Raw genomic sequence first — 27,397 nt, 5'->3', positions numbered from 1 at the left:
GGGGTCACCTTCAAAAGCGTATATCAATTGGTCAGTTTCTCGATTTACCACTCGTTTCAGTTCTAACATTAGAAAAAAGTGATCACGTAGTTGAGATTGCCAAACGAATTAGGTGGATGCTATCATCCCAGGGTACGGGTTTCTATCGGAGAATTCAAACTTTGCAAGTGCTGTTGCCGATGCTGGCATGGTTTTCGTCAGCCCATCGCCTGAAAGAATTGAAGCTTTCGGCTTCAAGCACACCGCACGAGACCTTGCCCAAAGGTCGGAGTACCTGTCGTGCCTGGCTCACGAGTACTGCTCACCATGAAGACGAAGCAGTAGAAGTGGCCAGGAATTTAGGATTTCCGGTATATCCTAATTCCGCTATACATATCAAGACTAGGCTGACATGCATCCTAGCTAATGCTTAAAGCAACAGCTGGTGGTGGCAGGATGGGCTTATTTACATGTCATTCCGAGAGAGAGGTTCGCGGGTCGTTTCTCACGGTTAGATCCCGGGGAGAGGCACTATTCAAAAAACACTGGAATGTCTACCGAACGATATTATCCATCTAGCCATCACACTGAAGTTCAAATATTCGGCGATGGGGATGGCAAGGCTATATCGATCGGCGAACGTGAATGCTCTATCCAGAGGCGACATCAGAAGGTGATTGAATAATTCCCAAGTCCCTTTGTTGTTAAAACACCTGGTCTAAGGGAAAAGTCTATGCGATGCTGCTATTCGTCTAGCGGAGTCAGTTCAATATGGCTCGGCTGGGACAGTGGAATATATGTTGGATTTATCTGCCATTGATGTCATATCCGGCGGTGCCTACACACACATCGAGGATTACCGACCCTGGGAAGAGGCTTCTGTCACTCTGGGACCATGGATCCATTAGCATCCCAGATTGCAAATGCCCTTGTCGGTAATCTAGCTGGCCGTGAAGCGTTGGAGATTACGCTGAGTGGACCGGAACTTTGCTTTTAGGGCCGGCTATTATTTCAATATGCGGTGTACCTATTGACGCCAAACTGGATGGTGCTCCTTCCGAATATGCTCAAGAGTTAAAGTCACAGCAGGACAGCAGTTGAAAATTGGCAAGACTACTAGAAATGGATGTAGATCCTACCTCACCATCTTCGGGGGCTTCTTGAATGTTGCCGAAGGGTTTGGATCGAAGTCTACCTCCCCGATGGTTGGGATTGAAGGCTACCAGGGCGGACAGCTTGCACCTGGGGTTCTTCTGTCAATTTCTAATTGAACCCCGGATGTTGATGACAATCTGCACCTACCAGATCACTTAATACCTCGATACTCAGACCATTGGGAACTCTTGGCAATGCCGGGGCCGTACGATGAGGGGCGTTTGACTCCAGGGAGCATTGATATGCTATATAAAACAGACTGGACGATCTCCCATAATGCAGCCAGAGGTGGATTCGTCTGCTTGGGCCCAACCCCAACTGGGCTCGCTCTTATGGAGGAGAAGGTGGTGCACATCCTTCCAACTAAATCGAGTACGGATATGCAATAGGATCTCTTAACTGGACTGGAGATGGCCCTGTCATCTTACCGCAAGACGGCCCGGATTTTGGTGGATTTATTAGCAGCGATGCGATTGTATATGTCGATTTATGGAAGCTAGGCCAAGTGAAAGCAGGCGATAATTGAAATATAAGGCTACTACTGTGGAAGATGCCCTGGGAGCCCGCAACTATATGGAAAGATACATACGCGAGGTTGTCGAGTGCTGTTATAAAGGCAATTTCAATGGTGCAATAACAATTACGGATCGCTTGACTTCCGAGTTGACAGAAAAGGCTCGCGGTTCTGGTATGATTCATCAGATCCAAGAGGAGGGAAGCCAGCCACTCGTGTCATACCAACAGGTAAGTCTGGAGACAAATAAAAGAATAAAAGAAAAGTAAAAACAGAGCATATGAAGGACGAAATCACCCAGGAATTATCTGACAACTTTTATTAGGCATGGAGCATTTGAATCATCGGTGCAGGGTCACAGCACTCAAGAAGGTTCTCAACGAAGACAATGAAGACATTACATTTTCAAACGGACTGGTTTCAAGGGTTGGATGTGGAAACTGTAAGATTTCATCTGTTCTCTCTAATCGTGGAACGCCAGACTAAATTTGGTTAATGCCATACTACGATGGCACGAAGATCAGAAGAAGCTTATCAATTGCATCTGTGAACTGGAGAATAAGCTTGGTGACTTCAGCAAAGCAAACATGCCTAGCGGGCTATTCAAGCTACCTCTGACATTCGAGAGCAAGCGACAAAAAGATAGTATAACCGGTACATGGAGACGCAGCGTCCCTATGCCCTCTATCTCCCCGACAATATGGAATTCGTGGCAAAGAACAATGCCTTTACGGAAGAGCTCGAGAATATTTACCTGACTGCCAGCCTAATGGTGGCATCCGTCAGGTTCTTCACAGCTCTCCATCTTGCCTGTTGATCCACGACAGCGAATGAACTGCCCGAAGATGAACCCTAGTAGAGTCTACACCCCCGTGGGCTCTGTGTCATGGGGCGGTAGTTGCATGGCGTGGGTTTAAGCCAAGAATACCTAATGCCTTATACATGTATCTATTTACAAAAGCTTACTAACTCCAAATGCACCAGCTTGTACAGTGTCGATTCCCCGGGTGGATATCAAATGACAGGAATGACCATTCCCGGCATCGATATCCTGGGATCTAAGGGTTGCAGCGGCGATAAACCCTGGCTCTTCGAAGAATTTGACCAGATTACATTTTATCGCGTCTCCGAAAGCAGTACGAGAAACAACTCGCACTCTTCAACAGCGGCACATACGAATACCAAGGGGAAGAGGTTATTTTCGCCATGGCAGAACAAAATAGACTCCTGCGTGACACGAAGGAAGAAGTGGCATCGATCCGAACACGTAAGCGACAGGCACAGACAGAGATAGACAAGCTCGAAGTAGAGTTGCTTGCATGCTGGGTGAAGCAGAAGGCCGAGAAAGGAATCCCAATGGATACAATCGAAAATTTACTCAATGGTGAGAACCTCCCCTTTCCTACATTGCCCCTCTTTAAAAGAGAAATTAACCGATATCTGTGTTTATTATTAGATGCCGATATCCTTCCCATCGACGCAGCTTTGAACGCCATCGTTTGGAAAGTTGAAATAAAACACAGTAACAAACTCAGAGGAGAACCAAGTCGTCATCATCTTGGAAGCAATGAAACTCGAGATCGCCATGCGAGCTGAACTGCCGGTCGCAGGATCAACTGTAGAAAAGATACTGGTTCAGCCAGGAGATTCCATAGAAGCTGGTAAACCACAAAGTGGTATTGGTGTGGGAAGGCCGATTGTTTGCGGAAATTTGATCCATGTGCCTAACATATTATACCAAGCTGTCCATGTAGTTAGTGATAAGGTAGTAATGATAAGCTCAAGCATGTGTCTATTCCCTGGAATACTGTAAGATGCACTGCTCAATTTCACATATAATGAGTTCATCATGAATCTGTTTATTTACCATGATATCAATCACATGATCCAATAAGGGGCGATAGCTCAGTTGGGAGAGCGCACGACTGAAGTCCACTTCATTCAGCCTGACCAGGTAATCGTGAGGTCACCGGTTCAATCCCGGTTCGTCCCATTATTCATTTTTTTTTTAATTATTTTCCCAAATGATTATTGATGATCATGTATGATGTATGTTCGTTCCTTTTTCCCTGGATCAACTAACTAATGTTTAATCAATTATTTATTATTATATTTGTTACATATAATATGATTCTATTTTCTGATTTAGTGGTATCTTAATGCAACTCTTCGCCGGAGATTTGAGAATACTTGAATGAGGGTAAGTACATTTATGGAGTACGAACAAGACCAGACAAAAACAGATATACTTTTCAGTACAATATGGTAGGGTATTGTGCTCGAAAACCTAAGAAAAAAAAACTGTCTATCCCCACCAAAAACTAACGCTAACTCCAGCCTTCAAACCACGGACATAATGCCACCATCCTACGGGAATATAAAGACTCTCTCCCTCCCTCAGTATAGTCTCAACGTAGTCTGCCTGCTGAAACCCTGGCCACATGGCCTCCCATTGCTCGGATTCGGCCGGGGAGAGTTCAATGGCTGCTAGGTCGACTTGCGATGTGTTGGACATGTCAATGAGTTGCGGTTCCTGGTCGTTTCCTGATGTTTGCTGTTCGGGTTGTGGTTGGTTTAGACTAAAATGGGCGTTGCTTCCTTCTGGCGACGAGGACGTATGAACAGCTTCCATTCCTTTGGGGTAGATTTGTGAGGCTGGAGTGTGTGGAGAGTAGAGTCGAACGTATTTGGTTCCTGCCACTTGTACCAGAATGTTATGATATGGGTCGTGATGAAGAGGCGATATAGTCCACGATGGTCCGATCCAGGTGTTAATGATCGGATCGCTTGGGAGTCCCAGCTCTGAGTCCGAATGACAAGATTCCGTGTCTCCAACGTGCTGTTCTGGATCGAGATTGGTAGACATGCCTTCTGAATCGGCATCCCTACTCTGTTTTTCCTGCTCCCGGCGCTTCTTCAAGTAGACTGGGGTGCCGGGTTCCGGCCCCGGTGGATCAATATAACAATAGTCGGGGATGGAAATATCCTTCCGCAAGGCGGGAATTTGGGACAGCAGGTCATGTTGCGCCATATACCCGGTCTGGACGTCAATATCTCCGTTGCCATCACGTTCCTCCCTCCAGATGTACTGATCGACAAATTCACCGAATTCCATTATTCGTTGGCCCCATCCCTCGTCTGTGTAAGACCTGCCTATTTCCACAGGAACGAGCCGTCGGCCACCAATAGTGCGTTTAAACCAGTAGTCCCGCGAATTCCACGGCCGTGTCGACATGGCAGGCCAGTGCTCCACCGCCTCAGTTATTACCAGGGGTGTCTTGACGTGATGAATATGGTATTCGATTGCGCTAAAGGAGGGCGTAGAAACACGAGAAACTGGGTACTTTATCTCGGGGGCTGGAATAGAATCCGGAGGAAAAAGGGGAGGAGAAAACTTCCTGCGTTTCGCAGCGCGATGCAAAGGGTCCGACATATCATTGTTTTCGCTGAGGGTTTCGAGGTCGGTAGGAGAGGTCGCACGGTCTTTCGGAGACGAAATTGCACGCTGCAGAGCATCAAGGAGAGATTCCGTGAGCGTCTCACGAAGAGGAGCACCGGTCATAATCAACGCCTTATCGAGAAGATGTATTGTCGGTGACAACCATGAAGCACTTGGGTCCACCTTCAATCCTTCCTCGTTGTCGCGTTCCTGCACCTGATTGAGATCGGCAATCAAGCTGGAAAACCATGAGAGCCGGTTAGCACTTTCATCATTGAGCTTGCTGTCGCGTAATAAGCCACAGTTAAGGCAGATATTGAGACAGGCCTTGGCGATGCTCGCGTCAGTGTAGAGTCGTCGCCAGCACGTTTCCACATCCTTGAAGGGAAACACGCGTAACCGAGCATCTGCAATTTGGAGTGCTTTTTCTGGAGTGTTCAGCACCAGCTCGCGATGAGATTTAAGATCGTGGTTGAGACACTGCAGAATCGGGTCGTTGGAGGCTGGGTCGGCGATGGTGGAAAGCGCGAGCGCAACGAGCTCTTGGAGGCGGACCATGGCCCCAAGATGATAATGGCATGGATTCGGGAATCCTATGAATGATGGATAACTTTAAGTGGAGTAAGTGGCTTAGCAGTGGAGTTGGTGGGGGACCGTTGGTTTTGTCACTCCATTGTGGTGCTGTTGTTATTGTCTTTTTTCTCCTTTTTTGGCCTTTGCGACGACGTCATACGGAAGACTTCTGACTGACAGCCTACTCGTAAACAACACGTAAACATGACTCTACTTTTATCAATTAGCCTTATAGTTATATTCACTTGGTCAGTTGTTTGCTTTTTTGGTGTCTATACAGATATATCACTAAAAGTGTCTTTCGGCCCCTATCATAGGAAATGGCATGAACCGGTGGAAGATCGCCTTATGGTTAAACTGCTCTCTCAAAACATGTATATTTGTGATAGTTAGATAGATCATTTTATCCAGCATGGGATGACCAGTCATGCTATCCTAGGATTCAAAGTGCAAAAATACTATACATTGTCAAGCATTGCTCCAACAATCGCCACAAGTATACAAGAAACATGGAAATACAGAGAATATGTCGCATATAGTCAGCTGTTTGTACCTGTCACCTCTCGTCACTTTTAAGGAATCTCAGGGTCGAGACAATCAAGTCGTCCCAAGCGCTAAGAAGTCGTGGTTTTAAATCAACCCAGAAGTTCCATCACGAGCTTTGGAATATGGCCCACGCCTTCGCCCCTTATAGCGCTCACAGGAATCGCGCAGATGTTTTCCCTCCAGGCATCCGTGTGGCCTCCGGGATGTTCAACTTGCTCTTTCTCAACAGAACTGAGGTACTCACGTAACTTCTTATACGGCTCTTGAGTTTCAGGCAGATCAGCTTTGGTAGCCACGACAAACCATGGCTTTGTGTGAATTGGAGGGAGGGTAAGAGAGGGGAGGCTTCTCTTACTCATCACCAATTCATCGTCTTGGGAGTGAAGCTCCGGCAGACCGGCAGCTGGTGGAATCCAAGCTAAAGGATCTTCTTCATCTTGCGAAATTGGCTCCGTATCGCGTATCCGCTCATATTCTCGGAGCTCATACCAGAGATTCTGAAGTCCCTTAACCGGATCTCCTGCACTGAGATCTACCACAAAGGCCAAAATTCCAGCCCGCTCGATATGTCGCAGGAACCCTAGCCCCAAGCCACGATCAAGATGTGCATCCTCAACCAATCCGGGAATGTCTGCAATGGTAAAGTTTGTTCGCGCGACTTTTCCCTTATATTCAACCAAGGGCCTGCCTTTGTGGTCATCAATGACAACTGTGCCGATATTGGGGGAGAGTGTGGTGAATTCCCAGTTTCCTATCCGGGTGCGACTATTGGTCAAGGAGCGAAGCAGAGTACTTTTGCCAGCATTGGGCTTCCCGACCAGTCCAACGTCTGCAAGCAGTTTCAATTCAAATTCCAATTCTAGACGCATCCCGCCTTCGCCCCTCGATGCAAACTTGGGCCTGTTGATGGAACGGGACACCCAATGTGGATTTCCCAGCCCCCCGACTCCCCCTGCCGCCAGCAAAATTGGTTTATCCATGTGCTTGGAAAAGTCGAGGTGCACAGGTGCTTTTGGTTCCATCGCAGAAATATGTTGACGCCGGGGTGGATTCCTTGGGAATGCAGTTGTCAAGAAATCGGATGGATTTGCCCCGGGGTAGAGCACCCAACGGTTTTGATGTGCAGAAGGTAGGCCGATGTCGTTATGCTCATCGACGTCCATCTTGCGTCGTTTTAGGCGAGCTTGTTCCTCGGCAACAGGGTCGTACCTATCCACCTCACGAACTACAGTCCCGACGGGGACCTGTATCAAGACGTCCTGGCCCCGCTTGCCACCTTGGCTCTTGCCCTGTCCATTTTTGCCACGACCGGCCTTGATGATACCCCGGCGAGCAAGCTTATGCAGGCTGGTAAGGCCTTCGACGGCCTGGATATAAATGCTCCCGCCGCTGCCGCCGTCACCACCATTAGGTGGACCCTCCTCAATATATTTTTCTCGAAGAAACGACACGCATCCATTTCCACCCGAACCAGCATACATTATCGAGCGACACTTATCCTGGAATATGAATCGAGAATAGTCATCAGCGGGGGGGTTTAGATGCGACAGCTCGGAAGAAAGATTAGAAATGGGAGGGTCCCCTGGCTCCTTGGGTTCAGAGTCAGTGCTATACCAACGACATTTTCCAAGCATCCCAATAGGCCTGTTTCCAATCGAGCGTAAAAAAACACTCCGTTGTAGGAGAGAGAATGAAAGCATGAGACCTGATCGTTGTGTCGTCATTCTGTAACACGAGCTAGGGAACGCTCATCCTGGGACGAGTGATTGTACGTGTAGATATGGGAAAATCAAATAAACAAATTAACCTACAACCGTTTCCCTTCTAATTCATGAGGGCTGGTGGGCAAATTGTAGCAGCAGACGATTTGAAGCTGGCAGATGTTGCAACGCTATCATGTACACGTGATCTTATCAGCACATGATGATATGATGATATGATGATAGATATATTGATGCCTTAGAAAAATGGCACAAAGTATATAGAACTTCAGTATATCATACCCTATGCATGCATAGAATCTGATTTAATGATAGTACTTGGTTAACTTATATTATATATATAAATAGTACAGTAGTATATAAGCTTCTAAGTAAGATAAGGCCATCTAATTGTAAGATCTATGTGCTAACAGAATGATTGTTGATTAGTATCTTTACTAGTAGAGAAATTTAAAGCCCTGATTAATGGTAGATGTAGGGCGCTATCTTTTTACCTCTATTTTGCTATTTTTACTACTAATCGGTACTCTATGGACCATAAAGCCTACAAGTAAACAGATGCAATATTGACAAAACAGCTCCAACACCCTTCCGGTAGTATAGTAGGCAGTGACTTCTAGGTTACAGCCAAAGGCTTAGAATGGAATAAAACACTTATATTGTACGGTTTACTATTAGCAATCATAGCATAGCAGCTTTTCCTGTTACATTAGATCGATCCAAACTTTAAACAGCCTCCTCCCACTGGTTCGGCTATAAAGACCCAATTGTACAAGTGACGCCCATACGATGCGAATAGAAACAGAAACAGACAACGTTATTTAAAAAGAAGTTAGTGTCCTTGTTCTAGAACTGAGGTTGTCCCAGTGCTTTCTAGGATACCAATCCAATGTCATACGGGCAAAAGTAGCCGACACACATATATTTCTAGAGTTTCTCACTTTCATTCAAACGGAAAGACAGCATTAGTAGCAGAGGCAAGAAGAAAAACCTTGCAAACTGCATACGCACACCGGAGAAGTAGCCTATGCTGTCCGAGAGACAGATGCAAGGAGCCAATCCGGCACAACCACCAGCCAACCCCGACGTTTCTGTGTCTACGTTAATATCCGAGTATGTCTCATTTGGATCGAGTTAAGCATCCGACATATCATTGCGTGGATTGCACCCAATCATGTAGAAGCTGCACGATGCCGTGGCATGCTGAAGATCAGGAAATATGAAGCAGGTTCCAACGAGGATCATCCATGTTGCATCTGCAGAAGGGTGATTCAAAACTGTCGACGTATAATGGTGTGTTTATTGTGTCTTGAATTTTTGAGTCAAGCGGTCAAAGTTTTTTTTTTTTTTTTTTTTTTTTTTTTTTGCCCGGAGTGTGTTCGGAAACAATGCCGGAGGCGACTGTACATACATGCTGTATACTTGCTCATATAGTAGTATTATTATGGATCGAGAAGAACAGTAGTATTATCTTCCTTGGATACCTTTGTAATATTACACAATGAGAGGTTAGAATGCTATCAAGACCGTACTGTTGGATGTATGTACACGAAGGACCTTGTCTCAGAATGATTATGGATTGCAAAGTAACCTGCAGCCACAGAGGACTGCAGCATAAACCATACACGAAGACAATATCCTTTGTTTTTTGTTGCTCTACATGTAGCAAACATGAAGCTATGGAGCAAAAATGAGATGTCTATAATACTATTTTCATCTTAACCCTATCTGTCCATATTGGACCTGTCATATGTCATACACTGACGCTGGGGCCAACAAAAAAAAAAAAAAAAAAAGGGGGTCGCCACCTGAAAAGCTATCTAAATATCGATGTATTTAGTCTAAAAAAAGAAAAGAAAAAAAATTCTCGTCACATATTGGCTATTGGATACGGTGGGCCCTCGCTAAGCAATAAACATGAGTGATGGTGACACATCAATTGCACCAATTATCAGAACCGGAGATAATAGGCTGGCTTTCCTTGAGGATTTCTCACCATGAAGCTAGAGGTAAATTTTGACCAAAGGCGTGCACTTAGTCTGTCAAAGTCTGCATTGCACAGCTCGGAAGTGACGGGTGCAAAATCACACGATCCTGGACCAATACTGTGGGAAATATTCCTCTTTCTTTGCTCCCTTGCCCCCAGAATCTGTACTTTTGACAGGCATGGGGCCCAGACCGGGCCAGACCATTCTCCGCGGAAGGTCAACAGACGCCCCATCTCTCTGATCCGAGCTTACGCTAGTTTATCGACCGCCTCATCTTGGATATCTATGCAGGAAGTCATTTCCAGATCCAGAACAGAGTAGTGCTCCAAAAGATCCATGAGAATCGTTGGGTCTAGACTTGACAAAGGCTTAGAACGGACTTGAATCGGCGCTGTGTTAGACATCGAACCATGGTAGCTACCAAGGAACTTCTCTATTCCTACGCCGTAATGTCGTGCCCAGTTCCAGCCACACATGCGACAGCACAGTAAGGACCTAGGATTATTTGTGCTAGTCCAGTCCAGACCAATACACTTGGCAACTGTTGTCACCGCCAAAAGACCGCGACATCCGAAGCTAGGGTAAGGCGGTAGACGCATGTGGGCAAAGAATGTAGGTTTCATGTAGGACAGTCAGTACGAATGGAGGACCACGAAGCCGATAATATCGTTCTCTCGGGACGATTGACAAAGAGGAACCGACGTCCAATTATGATAAATGCCCGATACTTGAAAGACTGGGCGACAAGCATCAACCGATTTTTTTTTTCTTGAGCCCTTTGTTTGTGTTACTTCGAGATTCCTTTATAGGCAAATGGTACACTATACGATAACAGCTTGTACTACAAATCCCTTGCACAGCACATGAGGATCAGGTGCCACATTGTAGACTTGCCTGTGTGACATGAGTCCGTCAATAATCAACTAATGGATTGGTATGCATTCCATGATGCATGTTAGGTGGGTCTATTATATGTTTCCATCTACTTAAGTGCTGATGTGTCCTGGGATCGTAAAGTACGAACCACCTGGTATATCTACGAAGCATGTAAGCATATGTCATGCATGGCATACACAGACCCAGCCAGCTGGAATCAACATAAATCCCTGATAAATAGAATGCTCCACAGGGCTACCAGCAAGCGACAGCAACGGAGACTGGGGACATCTACAGAGTAGAAAGACTTCAAAATCAGATTGGTCAGGTCTGGGCCGTCTTCTGCATGTATGGAGTTCTCTAGATTTAAATTGCTCCAGTTTTTCACAGGCCGACAGGCCAATATCGAGCCCTGATGTCTTAACCATACGGAGTAGTATTTATTTACGCCGGAGTGGACATGCTTTGCTTTATTTTATTTTATTTTATTTTTGGTTTCGAATGGTAGTGGAGATATTCTCATTGTGGCTCGATCATACAAAACCTCTAGTGTATTATTGATCTAAAACTGTGAGAGACTGTGTGAGCAACAATGCCGTACTGAAGCAGCTTGCCGACACGCCAGCCTTGTATCTGCCAATAAAATTTTATATCGACATTCGTTATGCTGGATTCTCATCAAGATGCCTAATCACATCTGTTAAGACTCCTGTAAGATAGACAGAACTTTGTAAAGTTCCACATTTGAGTATGTTCACAATAAATTGCGCCACAGATACGTTCAGCCCGTGTAGATAATTAGTTCTATCAACACAATGAGCAAATGGGAGGTGTTCCTACTCGTACTACTCCGTATGGGATGGGAAAATGGAGGATAGTTCAGCTGAGCTTCACTGATCAGCTCCATACAGATTCCGAGGTCTTGTTCCATGTTCCTGTTCCGCCTGCAGCTCACATGATTAAACAAGCAGGCAGGTACGTACAGAACCTTGTGGGACTACTCCGTACCTTAGCTGCAGTAAGCCCTAAGAAGTAGTGCGAGTGTATTTTTGTACTTCGTACTCCAAGCATGATACCTATTTTTGTCCTCCCTTTATCATACTCTCTATAGTTGAAGGCTCAACATATAGGACACAAAACTCCGCATATATGTGTTAATAAAAGAAAAAGAAAATAATAGTTGATAGTAAGGGCTAGTAGTAAATGGAAAGAAAAGTGAATTCTAAACAGAGTTTTAAAACTGAACAACCAGATACTAGACCCAACTCTCCCTCCACTTTCCAGGAGTCAATTGTTATCCGTCACCGTGGCGCCGGATTGCATTCCGCCGGGGAAGATGTTTAGTACTGTACTTAGCGCAAGTTGTTCCTGGGGTCCTCTCCTGTCTTGAAGTTGCCACCAGGAGAACCAAGCCCCATAAACTCCATACACATGTAATATAAACCTTACTCCGAACTCAGATCTATACAGCACTTAGTGTTGTTACTTGGATTGATCTTGGCGTGTTTTCCTCTGTTTTCCATACTAACTTTTCCTTCCCTAATGGGTGATGGCTGGTTGTTTTGTTCCACCTGTATCGAGCACTATAGCCAAGTTGATCTCCACAACACATACTTTTAGTTTTCCCCCTTGAGTTGTGGAGAAAGGGGGTCTGCCTCGTTGTCATTTTGGACACGCCATACATAAGTACCATCCATTGGGTCGTACTTTACGTCCCAAGCACTCCCTCAGAGCCAGTGTAGAACAGTCTAGCGAATGAAGCAACGAGGAGCCACTGTAGGAATAGCCGAGTCCTCATGTTTCACATTATGTTAGATTAAACCAACTAATCTACTAGATAAAGGGTTCAATTGGCCCGCGGGACTCTATCCGCTCCCGTCATACAAAGCTGTGGGTTCGTACCCGACCTAGTACCAAGGTACGGAGCGCACCCCAATTGTTCGCTAATTCTTTGACTCATTTCAGTCTGCCACCACAAGACCTGATTCCTGTTGTGTCGCAGATTGAGTAAATAAATTTTTAATTTTTATTGTTTTGCGTTACTCAAACAGGAGACTGTTTATTACATCCCTAGATAAAAATTATGTGTGGAGTAGATTATTAATATTAGCGAAGTTGAGGTATAGTTACCGAGTATGTACTCTGTACTCCGTAAGGAGTTACCATCCATTTCATGACATGCTGCACTTATGCCATAAAATAGCATAAAATAGTGTTTGTCGACCCAATAAAACAATGATGGTGTTAAGTAAGCTTGATTGACGAGGGGTCCTGGCGAATGACCTTCAGGGATGTCACAAAATCGAGTCCAGTTCTGATCCGCCACAACCGCACTCGCATTTATCTTTCTTACCTATTTAGCTACAGAGTATAGATATTAACTTACTGATCATTTATTATCTAATGGACCGAAACGCCCTGTTTGCTAGTGTCCCATGCATAGTGGAGCATTCTGTATCTTTCTAGAATAATTCGGTGCTGATACTGTAGGTGTAATAGATGCCTATTATTAACTTGGAGCACGTCAGTACCAAGTACGTATTAACTATGAAACATACGGAGTTTGTCTACTCTGTACGGGTACATCCCCACCATCAGGACAATTGACGGATGCCCGTGGCAGGTTTATAGACCATTAGAGAAAATATTTAAACAATTTAGTTGCTTGTTCGCTTTTATTTTATTTTACTCTATTTATTTATTTATTTACTTATTTATTTTTGATAGGAGGTACTAAAATGTATGGCGGGAAATATAGCCAACGTCATATGTAAACCTTTGATCTCAGTTCCGACAATTTGGTGCAGAAGCTGCATTGTTAGGGTGACCCACAAAGTACATAATCTCCAGTCAACAAGGATTAGATGGCTTGCACCTTGAGAAGCTGATGAATCGATTTTGCCGTATGGTTCCGACGGAGGCGCAGTGGGGGCTCAACATTAATATTCTGTAAAGTGTAATCTCGATTCTCTTTTATGTGTTTAGGAAAAGTAGCAAAAGGATGTACGAAGTAGTCAAGAGTCAGAAAGATGACGGAAAACAGGAGGAATGACTCAGTGAGCAGGCTACATGGAGATAGATCGTTGCACCAGATTATATGGCAACGTCATAATCATACTACGTACTCTGTAGATTATGCATATATTGGCAGTGTTCAACCAGAACTTATAACAGTATATTTCTTTAGTTACAACAATATAACACCTAGGGGGCTGTACATAACTAAGCAGATAATCTGATACTGCCTCGTGTGTGTGGCATGCCGAAGGTCATGTCTCTATGGGCCGTGTTACAGGACATGTTTGGCAGGCAGCAATGCACTACATCGGACATATGCTGCGAGGGCAAATTCTATAGCTCGCTGTTTAGCAACCACCATAGACAAAAAGGGTGAAACTTCCTGCCCCCCAAAAAGGAGCTGTTAATTTGCCTTTTCGTCGAATGTAATCTTCCAGCTGTAAAGTGGAGAAGAACCCTTCGCGAAGACTGCCGCTAGCCATCCACTGTTGTGGCTGTGTATCAGATCGGGTACGGGTTGTTCTCACCGTATGTCTACTTTGCTCTGCAAGGTTGACAAGGGCTCGTCTTTGACAAACTCCGAGGCAAGTATGATCCAAGGCTGGTTGCATCAGGAAATTTGATTTCTGCCCAATCTAACAGGATAAACTGCTATTGCTTGACCTGTGACCATGGCGAGCTGCAAAATAAACACACACAGACAATACAAGCCAGCAGGAGCAATGGTCAGGATCAGATGTTGTCAACCCAGTCCCACATTCTTCCACGGAAGCTGCAAGCCCCTCCTTTCGCTTCTTCACCGCTTACAGTCGGTGTTGCCATTCTAGCTCTGATTGCCCTCCCCACTCCAGAGAGCCAGGTACTTACCTGCTGGCTGGATACCAACCGGGGCAAGGCTGTTCTGCCAACAATGCACCGGAAGTGATGATGATTACCAGCCCCAAAGTCCGACAATATTGTTGAGACCAGGCCAGACCGTCTCATGATTTTCCAACCAACCCAAACAATTCTGCAAACATCCTACTGTATTAGAATGGTAATACCAAGGTACTGCTATGTATCTACTCCTAGAAAGACATGTTCACATGACCACCCCTTTAGTGCATACATCGTTAGGCACATTGCAATGACATTTCACCGGTCTCTAGGTTTCCTCCGAAACGTCCGAATGGATATCACGATGGACACGATATCAACAATCCAAGCTAGAGGGCATTTTCGGCCGGTTATACTCCCAACCCTGCCCTCTACTACCGCATCCCGCACTTTCGACCGGAAAGCGTCATATCGACACCGCCAGATCATCTACTGGTCATACCCAAGGTACTAGGTAGGTATCGCCTAAAGCTTTCTTGGGTCATCCGCCAATGCTCGGAACCCTAGGAAATTCTACTTCCGCCTGTCAAATATTGCAAAGGCAAGCAATTTAAATCGTGTCTATCTGTATTTCATGCATAGGCAGAACAATTAACCGGCACGTCATTACGGAGGCTACGGATCGGGATTCTCAAGGAAACAAAGGTATTGGTCTCAACCTGATACTTCTCCTTCATTCCATACAGCAAGGCAGTGCCAGCATGTTATCAAACTATTGTTTGCTTTTAGAAGTGGGATGATCTGAAGTGTCATTTAGGTTGCATCCTTCCGCGTGGGAACCATGGGTAAGAGTACGGAGGGTTTAACATACTGCCTGTTTAAGCAAATATGTAGGCGGATACCTGGTAGTATTGACATACAGCAATGTTGGAGCAAAGAAACCACCCTGCTTCCTTTCCCCCCTCGTCCCAAAATAGCTGTTAGCGCCGACTTTAACTACCTGTCATTGATGTCAAAGTACGATGACGTCGTAGGCCTCCAATCCCCCGCTCAGGATAATATTGTCCACTCTTCCTGCAGGCCTCCTTTGTTGGCGCGCTTGCCATTGAGTCAGCTTACTGTTGGCCTTTATTGTCCTATTAAATTCAATTTAAGTGTTTTAGGATATCGTAAGGGCCAAGAGATCACCTGCAGTTTTTGATTTTCCTTTCCTTCTCTCCCCCCCCTTTTCGGGTCTCTCACGTGGCCTATTCCATAGATCCGTGCTGTACTAAACCAGACACTGTGAGATCTATGGCACGATACTGGTATATTACTCTTTGCAGTATACCTAGGTGGAGAGTTTCTCACGGAGTACGGAGTACTGCTGACTTTAACCAGTGTGTATCTCAGTACATGCGTGCATGGAGAGAGGAAAACTGATGCCAATATCGTGGGCCTTCCTCCTGCGCCCGCTCTTAGCGCCTCCATAAATGGGCGGAACGGTTTTTGCGGTGCCTTTGTTCTTGTTACCGACTTTTGGGATGGACAGGATCAAAGCCGACCAATAATCGTCATCGGCAAAAAAGGCCAACGGTTTGAATCACAGTACCTACCTACACTGGAAGAACTACAACACCGTACTACGCAAATCGCCTCAAAGGAAGCTTTTTTTTTCGACAGTTGGTTCGTACGACAGTTGGGTATGAGTTCATTGTTTCCATACCGTATCTACGTGCCCTATAGGTGCCTATCTGGTAGGTTGACCACTTCGTTATGCCTGAACAATTATCAGGAGACTCTAGGGTGAGTCGGAATGACGTCAGGAGTTCAGGAAGCATTTTATTAAAATTAATTACTTTGTGTTTATTTTTATAATAGCTTTATCTACTTGCTTGCCCTCAGGGAAAATCAGGGAGAGAAAGGGATTCTAGTGCTTTGAAAGAGTACTAGCAGCATTTATATTGGGTTTAATTCTTATTAACCTTGCCTAATTATTATCACTGTACTATGACAGCAGAACTAAAAGAGAAGAAAATAGAGTTTGTACTGCAGCAGCAGGGACCACTTACATTATTATTTGCTGCATCACTGCTTGACCTCCTCGCTTCGATCCTTTCTTCAAGAGTCAAGCCATCCAACCCTTGTTGGTCATCCCTCCGGCGATTTTTTAGTTCTGTATTAGTACGATACGAAAGTAAAGTAGGTTTTTTTTTTTTACTTTTTTTTTTTTTGGCTTCGGAAGCAAAGCCAATAAATCGCAATAGTACTTATTAATTAGGACAAAATAAAGGATTATGCCCCATGAGCTGAATTTCCGACGACCAGAAATAGAGAGATAAAGAAACCTAGGTAGTCATGCTACATGCGGCTAACATATACATATCGGGTACCTAAGAGTGCCATTTGCTTACGTTAGTATTAAGTGCTCCATACTACGTATCTTCCTAGGTACCAGTACGAGGTTCGCTCGATCTTGGTATGTTACCAGTTTGTATGAACCTTTCTCCCTTTTTGATGGGGTGATCCCGCTAGATGTCAATCAGTTTTTTTTTCTCTCCGATCAACCCGTTTTCGGCCCAGTTGAGGCGGGCGACAAAAATAATAGTGTCTTTCTCATCGTATGGAGTAGGGGTTGGTTGTCGACTGCTCACCTCAATCGGCTCTAATCCATAGAAATTAGACCCACTTTTGCTTGATGGTGATGACTCTTTCTGTCACCCTCCTTGTTGCTACCTATCTGCTCATTGTACGGATACTCCGTACATCGCTTCTTTTCTTTCTCCTCCTTTAAACTGGATCATCATTAATTAGGAATTACAGTTAGCAGGGCAGATATTCAGTCCCTTGGCTTGATTCGCGAATCTGGAATGCTCTGCCCTTAAGTAGCTCTAATCCGTATATACCTGCGTAGGGAATACACCGTATATTATCACATTCAGGTTGTTTTTATTTCTATTTGTATCCCCTATTTCCCCTTAACCCCCCTCCTCCCCCTCCTCCCCCTCTCTCTGTCATCAATCATTGCTAATTCCAAGTACATGTCATAAAGTGATGGTGTTGCTGTTGGCATTGTGGTCTTTGTTCAGCAGCTGCCCTTGTCTACTTACCGACCTGATTAATACATCTGTGTATTGTGTATTATCGGAATCAATCTCCTTTCTACCTATCTTAACTGAACTGTCAAACCCCCCCCCCCCCAAAAAAAAAGGCGCGTGGAACCGATCAAGTTTTCTAGAATCCCACAGCTGTGGGACCAGCTTGCATTTGGAGCAGGAGTATATGTAGCTGAAAACGCCAGCCGATACAAATTAGAAATCCGTAGTCCATACATTGACTGTAGTTTGCGTCCATTTCCTGTGTTGGGGGCGGGACACCCCAAAGAAAAGTGGACTTGGGACTGTTAGATCTATCATCTCACTAAACCAGACTTCTGGAAAGCCGATCATCCTTGCCTTATGGGCCTTTTTAGCGCGCTTCTAGATACACACCTTTCAATGTTCCCCGAGACCCGGTGCTCAGGTCTTATGGGTCTGCTGGTTAATCTGTGGCGGCGGCTCTGTAACTGGGGCATTTCGTCTCTCTCTATCTCTTTGGTTTTTTTTTTTTTTTTTTTAAAAAAAAAATTCTTTTTTTCCCTTTATTTTTGGGCCACCTGTGGATGGCTACCTGAAAGGAGGAGTCAGGAGAGTGGTCTGACAGTAGGAAGTCTACTGATTGATACATTTCCGACCTGAATCTGATCTTCCCATTGGATCGCTTTTATTTGATTCGTTGAAAATAATTATCAGGGCCAGTTATTATTCTTATTGGGAAAATTAGGACTGATTTTCGTGTCCTGTAAAGAGTCGACCGTCATACCGCTCTTATGCGGATGGGTATTCGGACTGTTTCCCTTCCATACAGGAGGAGGGTGTGTATGGACAGTACTCGTCCCCATCCATGGATGTACCTAAACTAAACTAATCTACCTAAAAATGATGTATGGAGAGGCCTGGTAACTGCTCCCTCTGTTCTGCTATTGGCTCCACCCCCTTTCAAGTCCTTTATTTTATTTTATTTATTTTTCTGGGTGGTTCTCCCTTCCGGTCTAATTTGTGTATTCTATCTGGTTGGAAAATACGATTTTATCATCATCATTTTTTTTTGTAAATTTTTTTTTTTTTTTTTTTTTTTTTTTTTTTTTTTTTTTTTTTTTTTTTTTTTTTTTTTTTTTTGAAATCATCATCACCACCAATGTGGATCCTGTTATTCCTGGACTGTTTGCTGTAGACTGCATCCTGCACTCTTTTGTACAGCTGTAACCGAAATGGGCTCCATTATGTCGTCCCAGATGTTGAACGGTTGATGTTTTAGTCTTTGGCCTGATCACATATCCAGTCTATCCACTTCAAATACTTCAGTTAATTCCCCTTCCCGTCCGGATCCTCCTTGTGGGATTCTTCTGTCTCTCTCATTTTTATTTTTATTTTTTAAATACACATCTTCATTATTTAAATATAAACTTCTTGCTTTTACTCCGTGCCTTCCTTCCTGTTTACCCATCCTGCTTCCAGCTCTTAACTATAGCCACCCCATTCTATTTCAAATAGTCCACCCATCGTCAGCTCATTCTATCTGCACCTTCCTTAGAACCAATTGTTCTTGAACATTCTGTCTACCACTTCGTCTCTTCTCTTTCTGTTTACTTGGACTTGGGGGGATTTTCTGTATTTATTTTCCTGGTCAAGATTTGCTGCTCCAGTTCCACTACCCCGGCATCGTCTCGCCTTTTCGGGGAACAGAAGCCAGAACTGCAGAAAAGAAGGGGGTAAAGAAACCAGCCGAAAGGGAAGAAAATATAAAAAAAAATTTTCCTTTCTCAAGAAGGATCTCCTGAGATCAACATACGACAGGGGGAGAAATGCTGAAACCCCTTTGACAAAAACGTCCTTCCATAACGATCTTATCGTTGCATTCCCTCCCTTGAGGATTAACGGAGAATTTGCAACGGAACGACACATTCCTTTCGACCAACGTCCTCCTTCCAATCTTCTAGCATAGAAGAAATTTGTCATCTTCCCTTATTTGTCTAGAAGAACGTCAGCCCTGTCATTTTGAGATATTTCTCAATCGACAATATGTTCAAATGGCCGTCATGTATTCGAGGCCGCCAGCATAGTGATAGCGGCCGTGATTGGTCCGCTTTTCCTATACGCCAACTCTTTGTGCTGGGTATGTTTTCAAACTTCTAATTTCAAGGATAGGTGCATACTGTGTACACAATTTTGACTTGTTTGCCTTTTTTTTTTTTTTTTGTTTTTTTCCCTTTCCCAATATTAGCCCCTTTCACTGACCCCTTTTTTTGCCTCTCATCGCTATTGTATTAGTAGTACGTTGACTGACAGTTCGACAAGCATTATGCCGCATCTGCGAGCCAATTGCGTTCATGTCCATTTTTCCATATGTCTATCACATGGTTGAATCATTCCACGTGACAGACAATGACCGCAAGATCGCCCTTTATGCTGGGATGATCACATCTGCATTCACATTTGCGGAATTCTCGGCGGGGATGTTCTGGGGTCGAATGAGTGACAAGATTGGCCGGAAACCAGTTTTGGTCATGGGTCTGATTGGAACCGCCATTAGCATGATTGTATTCGGATTTGCTCCCAATCTTCCGACAGCCATGATTGCCCGAGCCTTGGGAGGTCTACTGAATGGAAATATTGGTGTGCTCCAGACGACTGTGGCGGAGATCGTGACTGTCAAGGAACACCAGCCCCGGGCTTACTCGATAATGCCATTTGTTTGGTGCCTAGGATCGATCATTGGGCCCGCCCTGGGTGGTGCGCTGGCACAGCCCTGTGACAGCTATCCCTGGTTGTTCCAGCGCGGCACTATCTTCGATAGTTTCCCATTCCTGCTGCCCAACGTCGTCTGTGTTGTCATCCTGATGTTCGGAATTGTCGTTGGCCTGTTGTTCTTGGAGGAGACCCATCCAGAGAGGAAATATCGTCGTGACCCCGGATTAGAATTGGGCCATTGGTTGGTCGGAAAATTCTGGGAACAAAGTGTACAGCTTCCCAAGGACACAGACGTCAAGTCGGATTTGGCCGGAACCAATTACTTTGATCTTCCTCCACCGGAATACAGGAGCACGGAATCCTCGCCTCGCTTGCCTCCGATGAAGGAACCGGATAATTTGTCTGAGGATGATGACATCGAAGATCAGATGAAGGAGAACCAATGCGGAACACCAAAGGCGTTTACGAAGCAGGTCATATTCAACATCGTCGCCTATGGAATTCTTGCATAGTATGTTCACTTTGCACACTTCACCCAGATGAGATTTCTATACACTGACATCCCCATAGCCATAGTGTCTCCTTCGACCAGCTGATGCCCGTTTTCCTGAGCACCCCCAAGTCGGACGAAGATGTCGTTCTGCCCTTCAAGTTTACTGGAGGCCTAGGACTTCCCACCAAGACGATCGGTTTCATGCTTGCGGTGCAAGGTGTTTATTCTATGATTGCCCAGCTCTGGCTATTCCCCCTTGTTGTCCGGAATTTTGGGACGCTGCGGACGTTCCGCTTCGTTTTACTGGTGTGGCCGCCACTTTATTTGGTGGTTCCCTATCTTATTCTTTTGCCCGAACGACTCCAGACAACCGCTGTGTACTTCGCCTTGATCTGCAAAATTACGTTCCATGTCATTGCTTTCCCTGCTACCGCAATACTGCTTGCTAATGCTGCACCTTCTTCCAAAGTCCTGGGTTCTATCAATGGTGCTGCTGCCTCGACGGCAAGTTTGAGTCGGGCCTTTGGCCCAACTGTGACTGGTTTACTTCACTCGAAAGGCCTCGAAAGTGGGTACTCCGTGTTGGCATGGTGGGCCTGTGGCATCGTCTGCGTTATTGGAGCCATCGAAAGTTTGTGGATGGAGGAAAGCGAGATGCAGCAGGAATGTGAAAAAGAACCAGAGGGACGTCTAAATGCGAGACGAGATGATCTGCGGGGCTCATTCACTGCGGGCAAGGAAGAAGCCACCCCAGAAGAAGTACGGCGATTGCTTTCTTCGGCGCGGACCAGTGTCGACAGTGCTGAAATCCCTGATGTGGATATGACACTGGCCGACCCCCAGTCGGAACACGAATGACATGTACTTCGACATTACGCCACCTTTCTATCGACTTATCCTAAGGTATTTTTTTTAGTACTACGTTTCAACCCCGCGTTTTGTTCATTTTTACGCGCTTTTTAGCTTCTTTTCGTCTCTGTCTTTCCCTTTGTCCTTTCCATTTTATGGCGGCGTGCCTTTCTCACTTGCTTTTAATCGGGCTGTCTTTCTTCTGTTCTTTTTATGTTTTAGATCATGATTCAAGACATGGTGCTGGCGCAGTTTATAGACTGGATGCATTTGCAGAAAAAGAATCATACGGGCGGCACATCTTTGTTATTTGGGTTATTCATGTGGGCATTGTTAGGCATATTTGATTTCATCTGCATATGGGAGGTTTTTTGTCTTATCATTATATCCAACTCACTTGAGAGCGAAATCAATTCATGGAGAATATGGAAGGAGTATCACTGTGATCTGTGTTTGTTCCATTCTGTCTTCGGCTCTAAATTCCGCATCTGGGAAGTACCTTTGCACACCGTCATGACCAAACTGTCGATTAAAAGCATCCGCACCCGCAACAGCCCACCTGGTAGAACATGGGTGCGTGTCAGAGCAAAAAGCCAAGCCTTAATGCATGCCACTTGGACGTCATAACGTAGTGCGGGGTTCCAGCAACCGGGCCTGTTGAGAATCCCTGTCCGGAGGATCGATATCATCGGGGTGATATTGAAATCTGGGAATGGAGTAGTTACATGGCAGCGGAGGGAAGCTTCAGTGCATATTTGATGCGATATTTCCAGAGATGACTTCTACCGATCAATATGTTGTACCTTAGGTACGATAAATGCACCACTTTCGGGTGAGTGATGACAAACCAAAGCTTATCAGTAGCCAATAATCACTGCCATATTATTACCGAGTCAGGTGATCTGATACCGTATTGTACCTCACGTCCCATGGTTTACTTCGGCTCGAAGTTCCTGCTAGTATGTACTGTACGAGCCAAGCATCGCGAGCCATTGGAATTTCCTTGAGGCCCGATCGCGCACCTTTTTCTGTACAATTTTCGCGAGCTTCGCCCTTGCATCCCCACAATTCTCCGGCACGGATGATTGAGCTACAGAGTACGTGCGTGCTCTCGGCAGTTCATCCAGCTTACACAGCCCTTACACCCATACTAGCCTGCGAACTAACTGCCTAGGTCCTGGTTTCCCCAGTGTCAGTCAGTCATTCAAGACTCCACCAATTTGTCCCATCTGATTTTCCTTGTCTCATCGTTTTTCTTCAATTGACTCGGACCGTTCGTTCAGCTTCGCCCTGGAGACTTCTGTGGCAGTGGTGACAGATCCCCTCCGTCATGGGCTGTGATTGTGCCCTGCCCTCTAGACATAATCGCCTATCACTTCCGAGACTAAAAAAGCCCGCGGATAGGGATATTACAGAGGAGTCAGTTTCCCGGCCGTCGTCTTTTGTCCTTAATCAAAACGAAATACTCGACCGGGAAACAGGGAGAGAAAACCACTATAGCGCATGACTTAACATGAATGCTGATTCGTCTCTGGGTCCACGGTATACGACCTCCCCGCATCTCTTGACTTGCAGCAGTTCTCCATCGTTGAGACAGGGTCGCATGTGTCCACTTTCTGTTGTCCAGGCGCCTTTCCCGTTATGCTGAACCCTGCTTCCCCGGTCTCGCCAACCTCCCTAGGGAGGAAACGACCACACCCCCCTGCGGAATCCGCTTCGACTCAACCAGACCTGTTGTCGACACAACCATCGCTGCACTCATCCCACGATGCGCCTGTGAATCTTGCCTCCGCCCCCTCTGTCTCGAATTCCTCCTCGTTCCGCAATGTCTCGGCCTGTAACCGTTGTCGGCTGCGCAAAAACCGCTGCGATCAACGGCTCCCCCGGTGTCAGTCCTGCGAAAAGGCCGGTGTGCGTTGTGTTGGCTATGACCCCATAACCAAACGAGAGATCCCCCGCAGCTATGTGTATTTCCTCGAGGCTCGCGTGGCGTACCTCGAAAAGGTTTTGTTGGACAAGAAGATTGAATTCAAAGACCCGGTGGCTTTTGATGAAGAAGCCGCTATCAAATTGGAAGCAGGATACGAGCCTGCCCATGCTCGAATCGTTGGCTCGGATCCGTCGGTGAATTCGGAACTGCCAACCACCGATACAACTGGAAGATTGGTGCGCGTGAAAGGGGAGAAGGATGATTCGGCCTCAAAATCGGACGGTAATTCCGAGAATGTACATGATTCTGAAACCAACAGAGATCATGAACAAGACCATTGGCGGATACATAACCTCGTGTCCAACATTGGCATGGTTTCGGTACAGGGTACCTCGGATCCACGGTATCTTGGGTCAACATCTGGGATCTCCTTCGCTCGCGTGGTTTTTGCCGCAGTAAAAAGCTCCGTCGCCGGCAATGTCTCGGAGCGTGGCCCAATGCGCCCTCACGAACGATTACCCCATAGTGCCACCGGTACAGCGGGAAGTACTATGCGGGATTCCTTCTTCGGCCTGCAAACGCGACCGATGATGAAATGTGCCACCTTTCCGGATCGAGATCTGGCCGAAAAGCTGGTCAACCTGTATTTCGAGCACGCGAATCCGCAAATTCCCATCCTCCATCGCGCTGATTTCATGGAACTGCTGGACCGTACGTATTCAGTCGATGAAAAGAGTCGCTCGTCCCGCAGTCTCTATACCCTTAATATCGTGTTTGCCATTGGTGCTGGCATCATTTTCGAGGATAAGTCCCCCGGTGAAGAGAAGTCGGATGGCCATGAGCATTCATCCGCATCGTCCACTGCGAAGAGGCCCCGGCTGTCAAGCCATCAGTACCAACCGGAGGAGTACCATGCATCGGCGATCATCCACCTCGAGTCCTTCCTAGGCGCCTCCTCGTCCAGCGATGGGTTCGGTGCTTTAGAGGAACTGCAGGCTGTGCTTCTTCTTGCTAGTTTTGCCTTGCTACGCCCTGTTGCGCCTGGACTATGGTACATTGTCGGAGTTGCCATGCGACTGGCCGTCGATCTTGGCCTCCATTATGAGGACGGCGCAGGCATTGATTCACATGGAGGCGAAAGACTAAGTCGTCCACATGGTAACAGCGATGAAAATCCCAAGGTGCTCATTGATGACCGTGAGCGCGGACGCCGAGAATGGGTTCGTGACCTTCGCCGTCGATTGTGGTGGTGTGTATATAGCTTTGACCGTTTAGTGAGTTGCTGCGTTGGCCGCCCCTTCGGGATCAGCGATCAGGCCATCAGCACCGAGTTTCCGTCTTTATCCGAGGACAAATATATTACCAAGACGGGTATGGTGACACCCCCAGAGGGTGCTTCGAGCTACAAGCACGCGGCGCACCATTACTTTAAATTGAGAGTAATGCAGTCCGAAATCCAGGATGTTCTTCAACATCAACAAGCGCGCTTTGCAAGGCAGAGGGCCCCTTATGCCTCAAGACGATTCGTGCGCTCGGATCTCTCATCTCCTTTTCTTCAAGGCTTTGACTCTTTCCGCTCCTGGCGTAAAGATGTCCATCGGCGACTTACAGAATGGCAACAGAGCGCGCCCACCCGGCGTGAAACAGGCGTGCAGTTCTCCGTTGAATTCCTCGAGCTGAATTACTGGCAAGCCGTCATTATGTTGTACCAACAGAGCCTAACAGTCCCCGCAGAATTAGCGGATGAAGTAACCCCGGCTGAGGACGTATCCAGCCCGTCGTTCTCCAACGTCGACGAAGCTGATGACGAAGATGATATTTACTATAAGGTGGCAGAGGCCGGTCAAAAGGTCATTCGGATCTATCGTCAAATGCACCGTGTACGGTTAGTGAATTACACTTACTTGGCTACACACCATATCTTCATGGCGGGCATCTCATTCTTATATGCGATTTGGCATTCTCCTTTGGTCCGAAGCCGCTTGGTACGTCCTCTATTCTATACACTCTTCTGAGCCTACTACTAACTGTCCCGGCAGACCCTTGATGAAGTAGATTTTACAGTCCTGGCAGCCACGTCCGTCCTTGGGGACTTGATGCACAAGTGCCCACCTGCCGAGTCTTGTCGAGATGCCTTTGAGCGTATGAGCAAAGCCACCGTTCAGATGTGCTTATCGACCACCGGTTTCGGGTCCCAGGTAGATCTGACTCGAATGCAAACCACTACACCTGCGTCTCAACGCGCAACGTATAATAATCGATCTAGACAGTATGGAGTATACACAATAGATAGTCGCCAGCGGCCTTCACATGGACCCGCCCGGCGAACGACGCAGACACGCCAGTCCCGCCCATTACCACGGTTTGACATGAATCTTGGGGACCTATTTAGCGACAATAATCCCGCTCCAGAAAGACCAGGCAACGGTCCAAGGAAGCCCATGCAGACCTACCCCGGCCGGCCAGAATATCCCGAAGCATCGACTTCGAGCTTCACCACCTCGGGACGGTCTGCCCGACAGCCTCACCGTTCACCAACTATGGAATTATATGGTAGCTACGAGAGCCCCGTCTCACCGCAGACGCAGCAGCAGTATTTTTATGGCAGCTCTCCGCAGCAAAGTGGATCGCCAGGCAGCGTTGTCGCTAATTCCGTCCATCAGCAACTCCCGGCTGCGGACCAAGACAATCCGCTAGGAATCAGCCTCGATTTCCTGGACTTTGATTCTACAGGTGCCGAAGGACAGGTTTCACTCGGTTCTGATGATGTATCCGAATATAACCTGCAGGCTGTACCTTCTTTGGGACATGGCGTAGGTCACAGTGTTGGAATCGATCTCGGATTTGGCATGGCGGTCGACTTCCAGCACGACTGGAGCGAAAATGCCAACTATGATATTCTGGAAGGATATTTTTTTGGCGGATCTGGTGGCGGACCATCTGATGATGCTTAGCAAACGATGGTTGATCTGTAGTCTTAAACTGGTGGTTGGCAGAACGTCCTTATTCTCTTTCTTCCCATATTCCCCCTTCTCTTCCTTTATCCATTACTCTTTTTCTTGCCTTCCTCCAGGTCTTCAAATGTTCCGGTTACTAAAAGGGATGGACGAAATGATTTTATGATGCAACTTGTTTATGTTTTGTTTCTCTACTTCTTTCTTGCGAATTACCTTCTTTCTTGAAGAGGAGCAGGTCCTATATATATACATATATGTCGATCGAATCCTGTATATGTTGTCGCGCATATACACATAGTTACTATTGTTTGTTTGCTTACTGATTGTTGCGATGATTCTTGTTTTGGATATCCACTCTGTCAAGGCTCATCAACGTACAATGAAAGAATAATATTCCCATATGTGTATCACTTGGACATACTCGAAGACAGGTCATAGGACTATGAATCTCAATCACTGCGCGACTGAGTTATAGCAGGATGTGCGGAAGAGTTAATTAATGATTTAATATTCACATAATAGTGTTAACATGATAGAATTGATGTGAAGTAACCGATATGGGAATAAACTCTCACTTAAGTTAATAACCAGATAGTTACTTATAGAATATAAGGTCGTCATATTTTCCATATGACGTTTCCTTTTTTTCCCCCTTCTTTTCTTACAGTATACCAAGCTCGACCCTGTAATTCATCTGTTATTCCTCTTTTCAAAATACTACCTCAGCATGTCCCTCTGATATATAACCAAAATATAAATTGGCACTTAATCTGGC

At 46.0% G+C, this 27,397-nt stretch overlaps 5 protein-coding genes and 1 non-coding gene across 6 annotated transcripts; 3 read left to right on the top strand and 3 right to left on the bottom strand.

Annotated features, from left to right (window-relative positions):
- Positions 1 to 3,542: 3,542 nt before the first annotated feature.
- Positions 3,543 to 3,641, top strand: ATNIH1004_000415. Its single transcript has one exon. It is a non-coding gene; the product is annotated as a tRNA-Phe (tRNA).
- A 312-nt stretch (positions 3,642 to 3,953) lies between these two features.
- On the bottom strand, positions 3,954 to 5,645 carry ATNIH1004_000414 (putative JmjC domain protein; the record flags this gene model as incomplete). Its single annotated transcript, XM_033565130.1, has 1 exon — positions 3,954 to 5,645. The coding sequence occupies one exon, from the start codon at positions 5,643 to 5,645 to the stop codon at positions 3,954 to 3,956; it is 1,692 nt and encodes a 563-aa protein (XP_033430887.1).
- A 650-nt stretch (positions 5,646 to 6,295) lies between these two features.
- On the bottom strand, positions 6,296 to 7,687 carry MTG2 (GTP-binding protein Obg; the record flags this gene model as incomplete). Its single annotated transcript, XM_033565129.1, has 1 exon — positions 6,296 to 7,687. The coding sequence occupies one exon, from the start codon at positions 7,685 to 7,687 to the stop codon at positions 6,296 to 6,298; it is 1,392 nt and encodes a 463-aa protein (XP_033430886.1).
- A 2,476-nt stretch (positions 7,688 to 10,163) lies between these two features.
- Positions 10,164 to 10,514, bottom strand: ATNIH1004_000412 (uncharacterized protein; the record flags this gene model as incomplete). Its single annotated transcript, XM_033565128.1, has 1 exon — positions 10,164 to 10,514. The coding sequence occupies one exon, from the start codon at positions 10,512 to 10,514 to the stop codon at positions 10,164 to 10,166; it is 351 nt and encodes a 116-aa protein (XP_033430885.1).
- A 9,518-nt stretch (positions 10,515 to 20,032) lies between these two features.
- ATNIH1004_000411 (MFS transporter) lies at positions 20,033 to 21,744 on the top strand (the record flags this gene model as incomplete). Its single annotated transcript, XM_033565127.1, has 2 exons — positions 20,033 to 20,904; positions 20,964 to 21,744. The coding sequence occupies 2 exons, from the start codon at positions 20,033 to 20,035 to the stop codon at positions 21,742 to 21,744; spliced, it is 1,653 nt and encodes a 550-aa protein (XP_033430884.1).
- Positions 21,745 to 23,376: 1,632 nt separating this feature from the next.
- Positions 23,377 to 26,619, top strand: PPR1 (Zn(II)2Cys6 transcription factor; the record flags this gene model as incomplete). Its single annotated transcript, XM_033565126.1, has 2 exons — positions 23,377 to 25,650; positions 25,705 to 26,619. The coding sequence occupies 2 exons, from the start codon at positions 23,377 to 23,379 to the stop codon at positions 26,617 to 26,619; spliced, it is 3,189 nt and encodes a 1,062-aa protein (XP_033430883.1).
- Between the last annotated feature and the right edge of the window lie 778 nt (positions 26,620 to 27,397).

The sequence above is a fragment of the Aspergillus tanneri genome, assembly GCF_003426965.1.
Source record: "Aspergillus tanneri strain NIH1004 chromosome Unknown AapTan_2_pilon_pilon_pilon, whole genome shotgun sequence".
Taxonomy (NCBI): Eukaryota; Fungi; Ascomycota; class Eurotiomycetes; order Eurotiales; family Aspergillaceae; genus Aspergillus; species Aspergillus tanneri.
The sequence above is the reverse complement of the archived record's forward strand: the minus strand, read 5'-3'. Positions and strand labels throughout refer to the sequence as shown.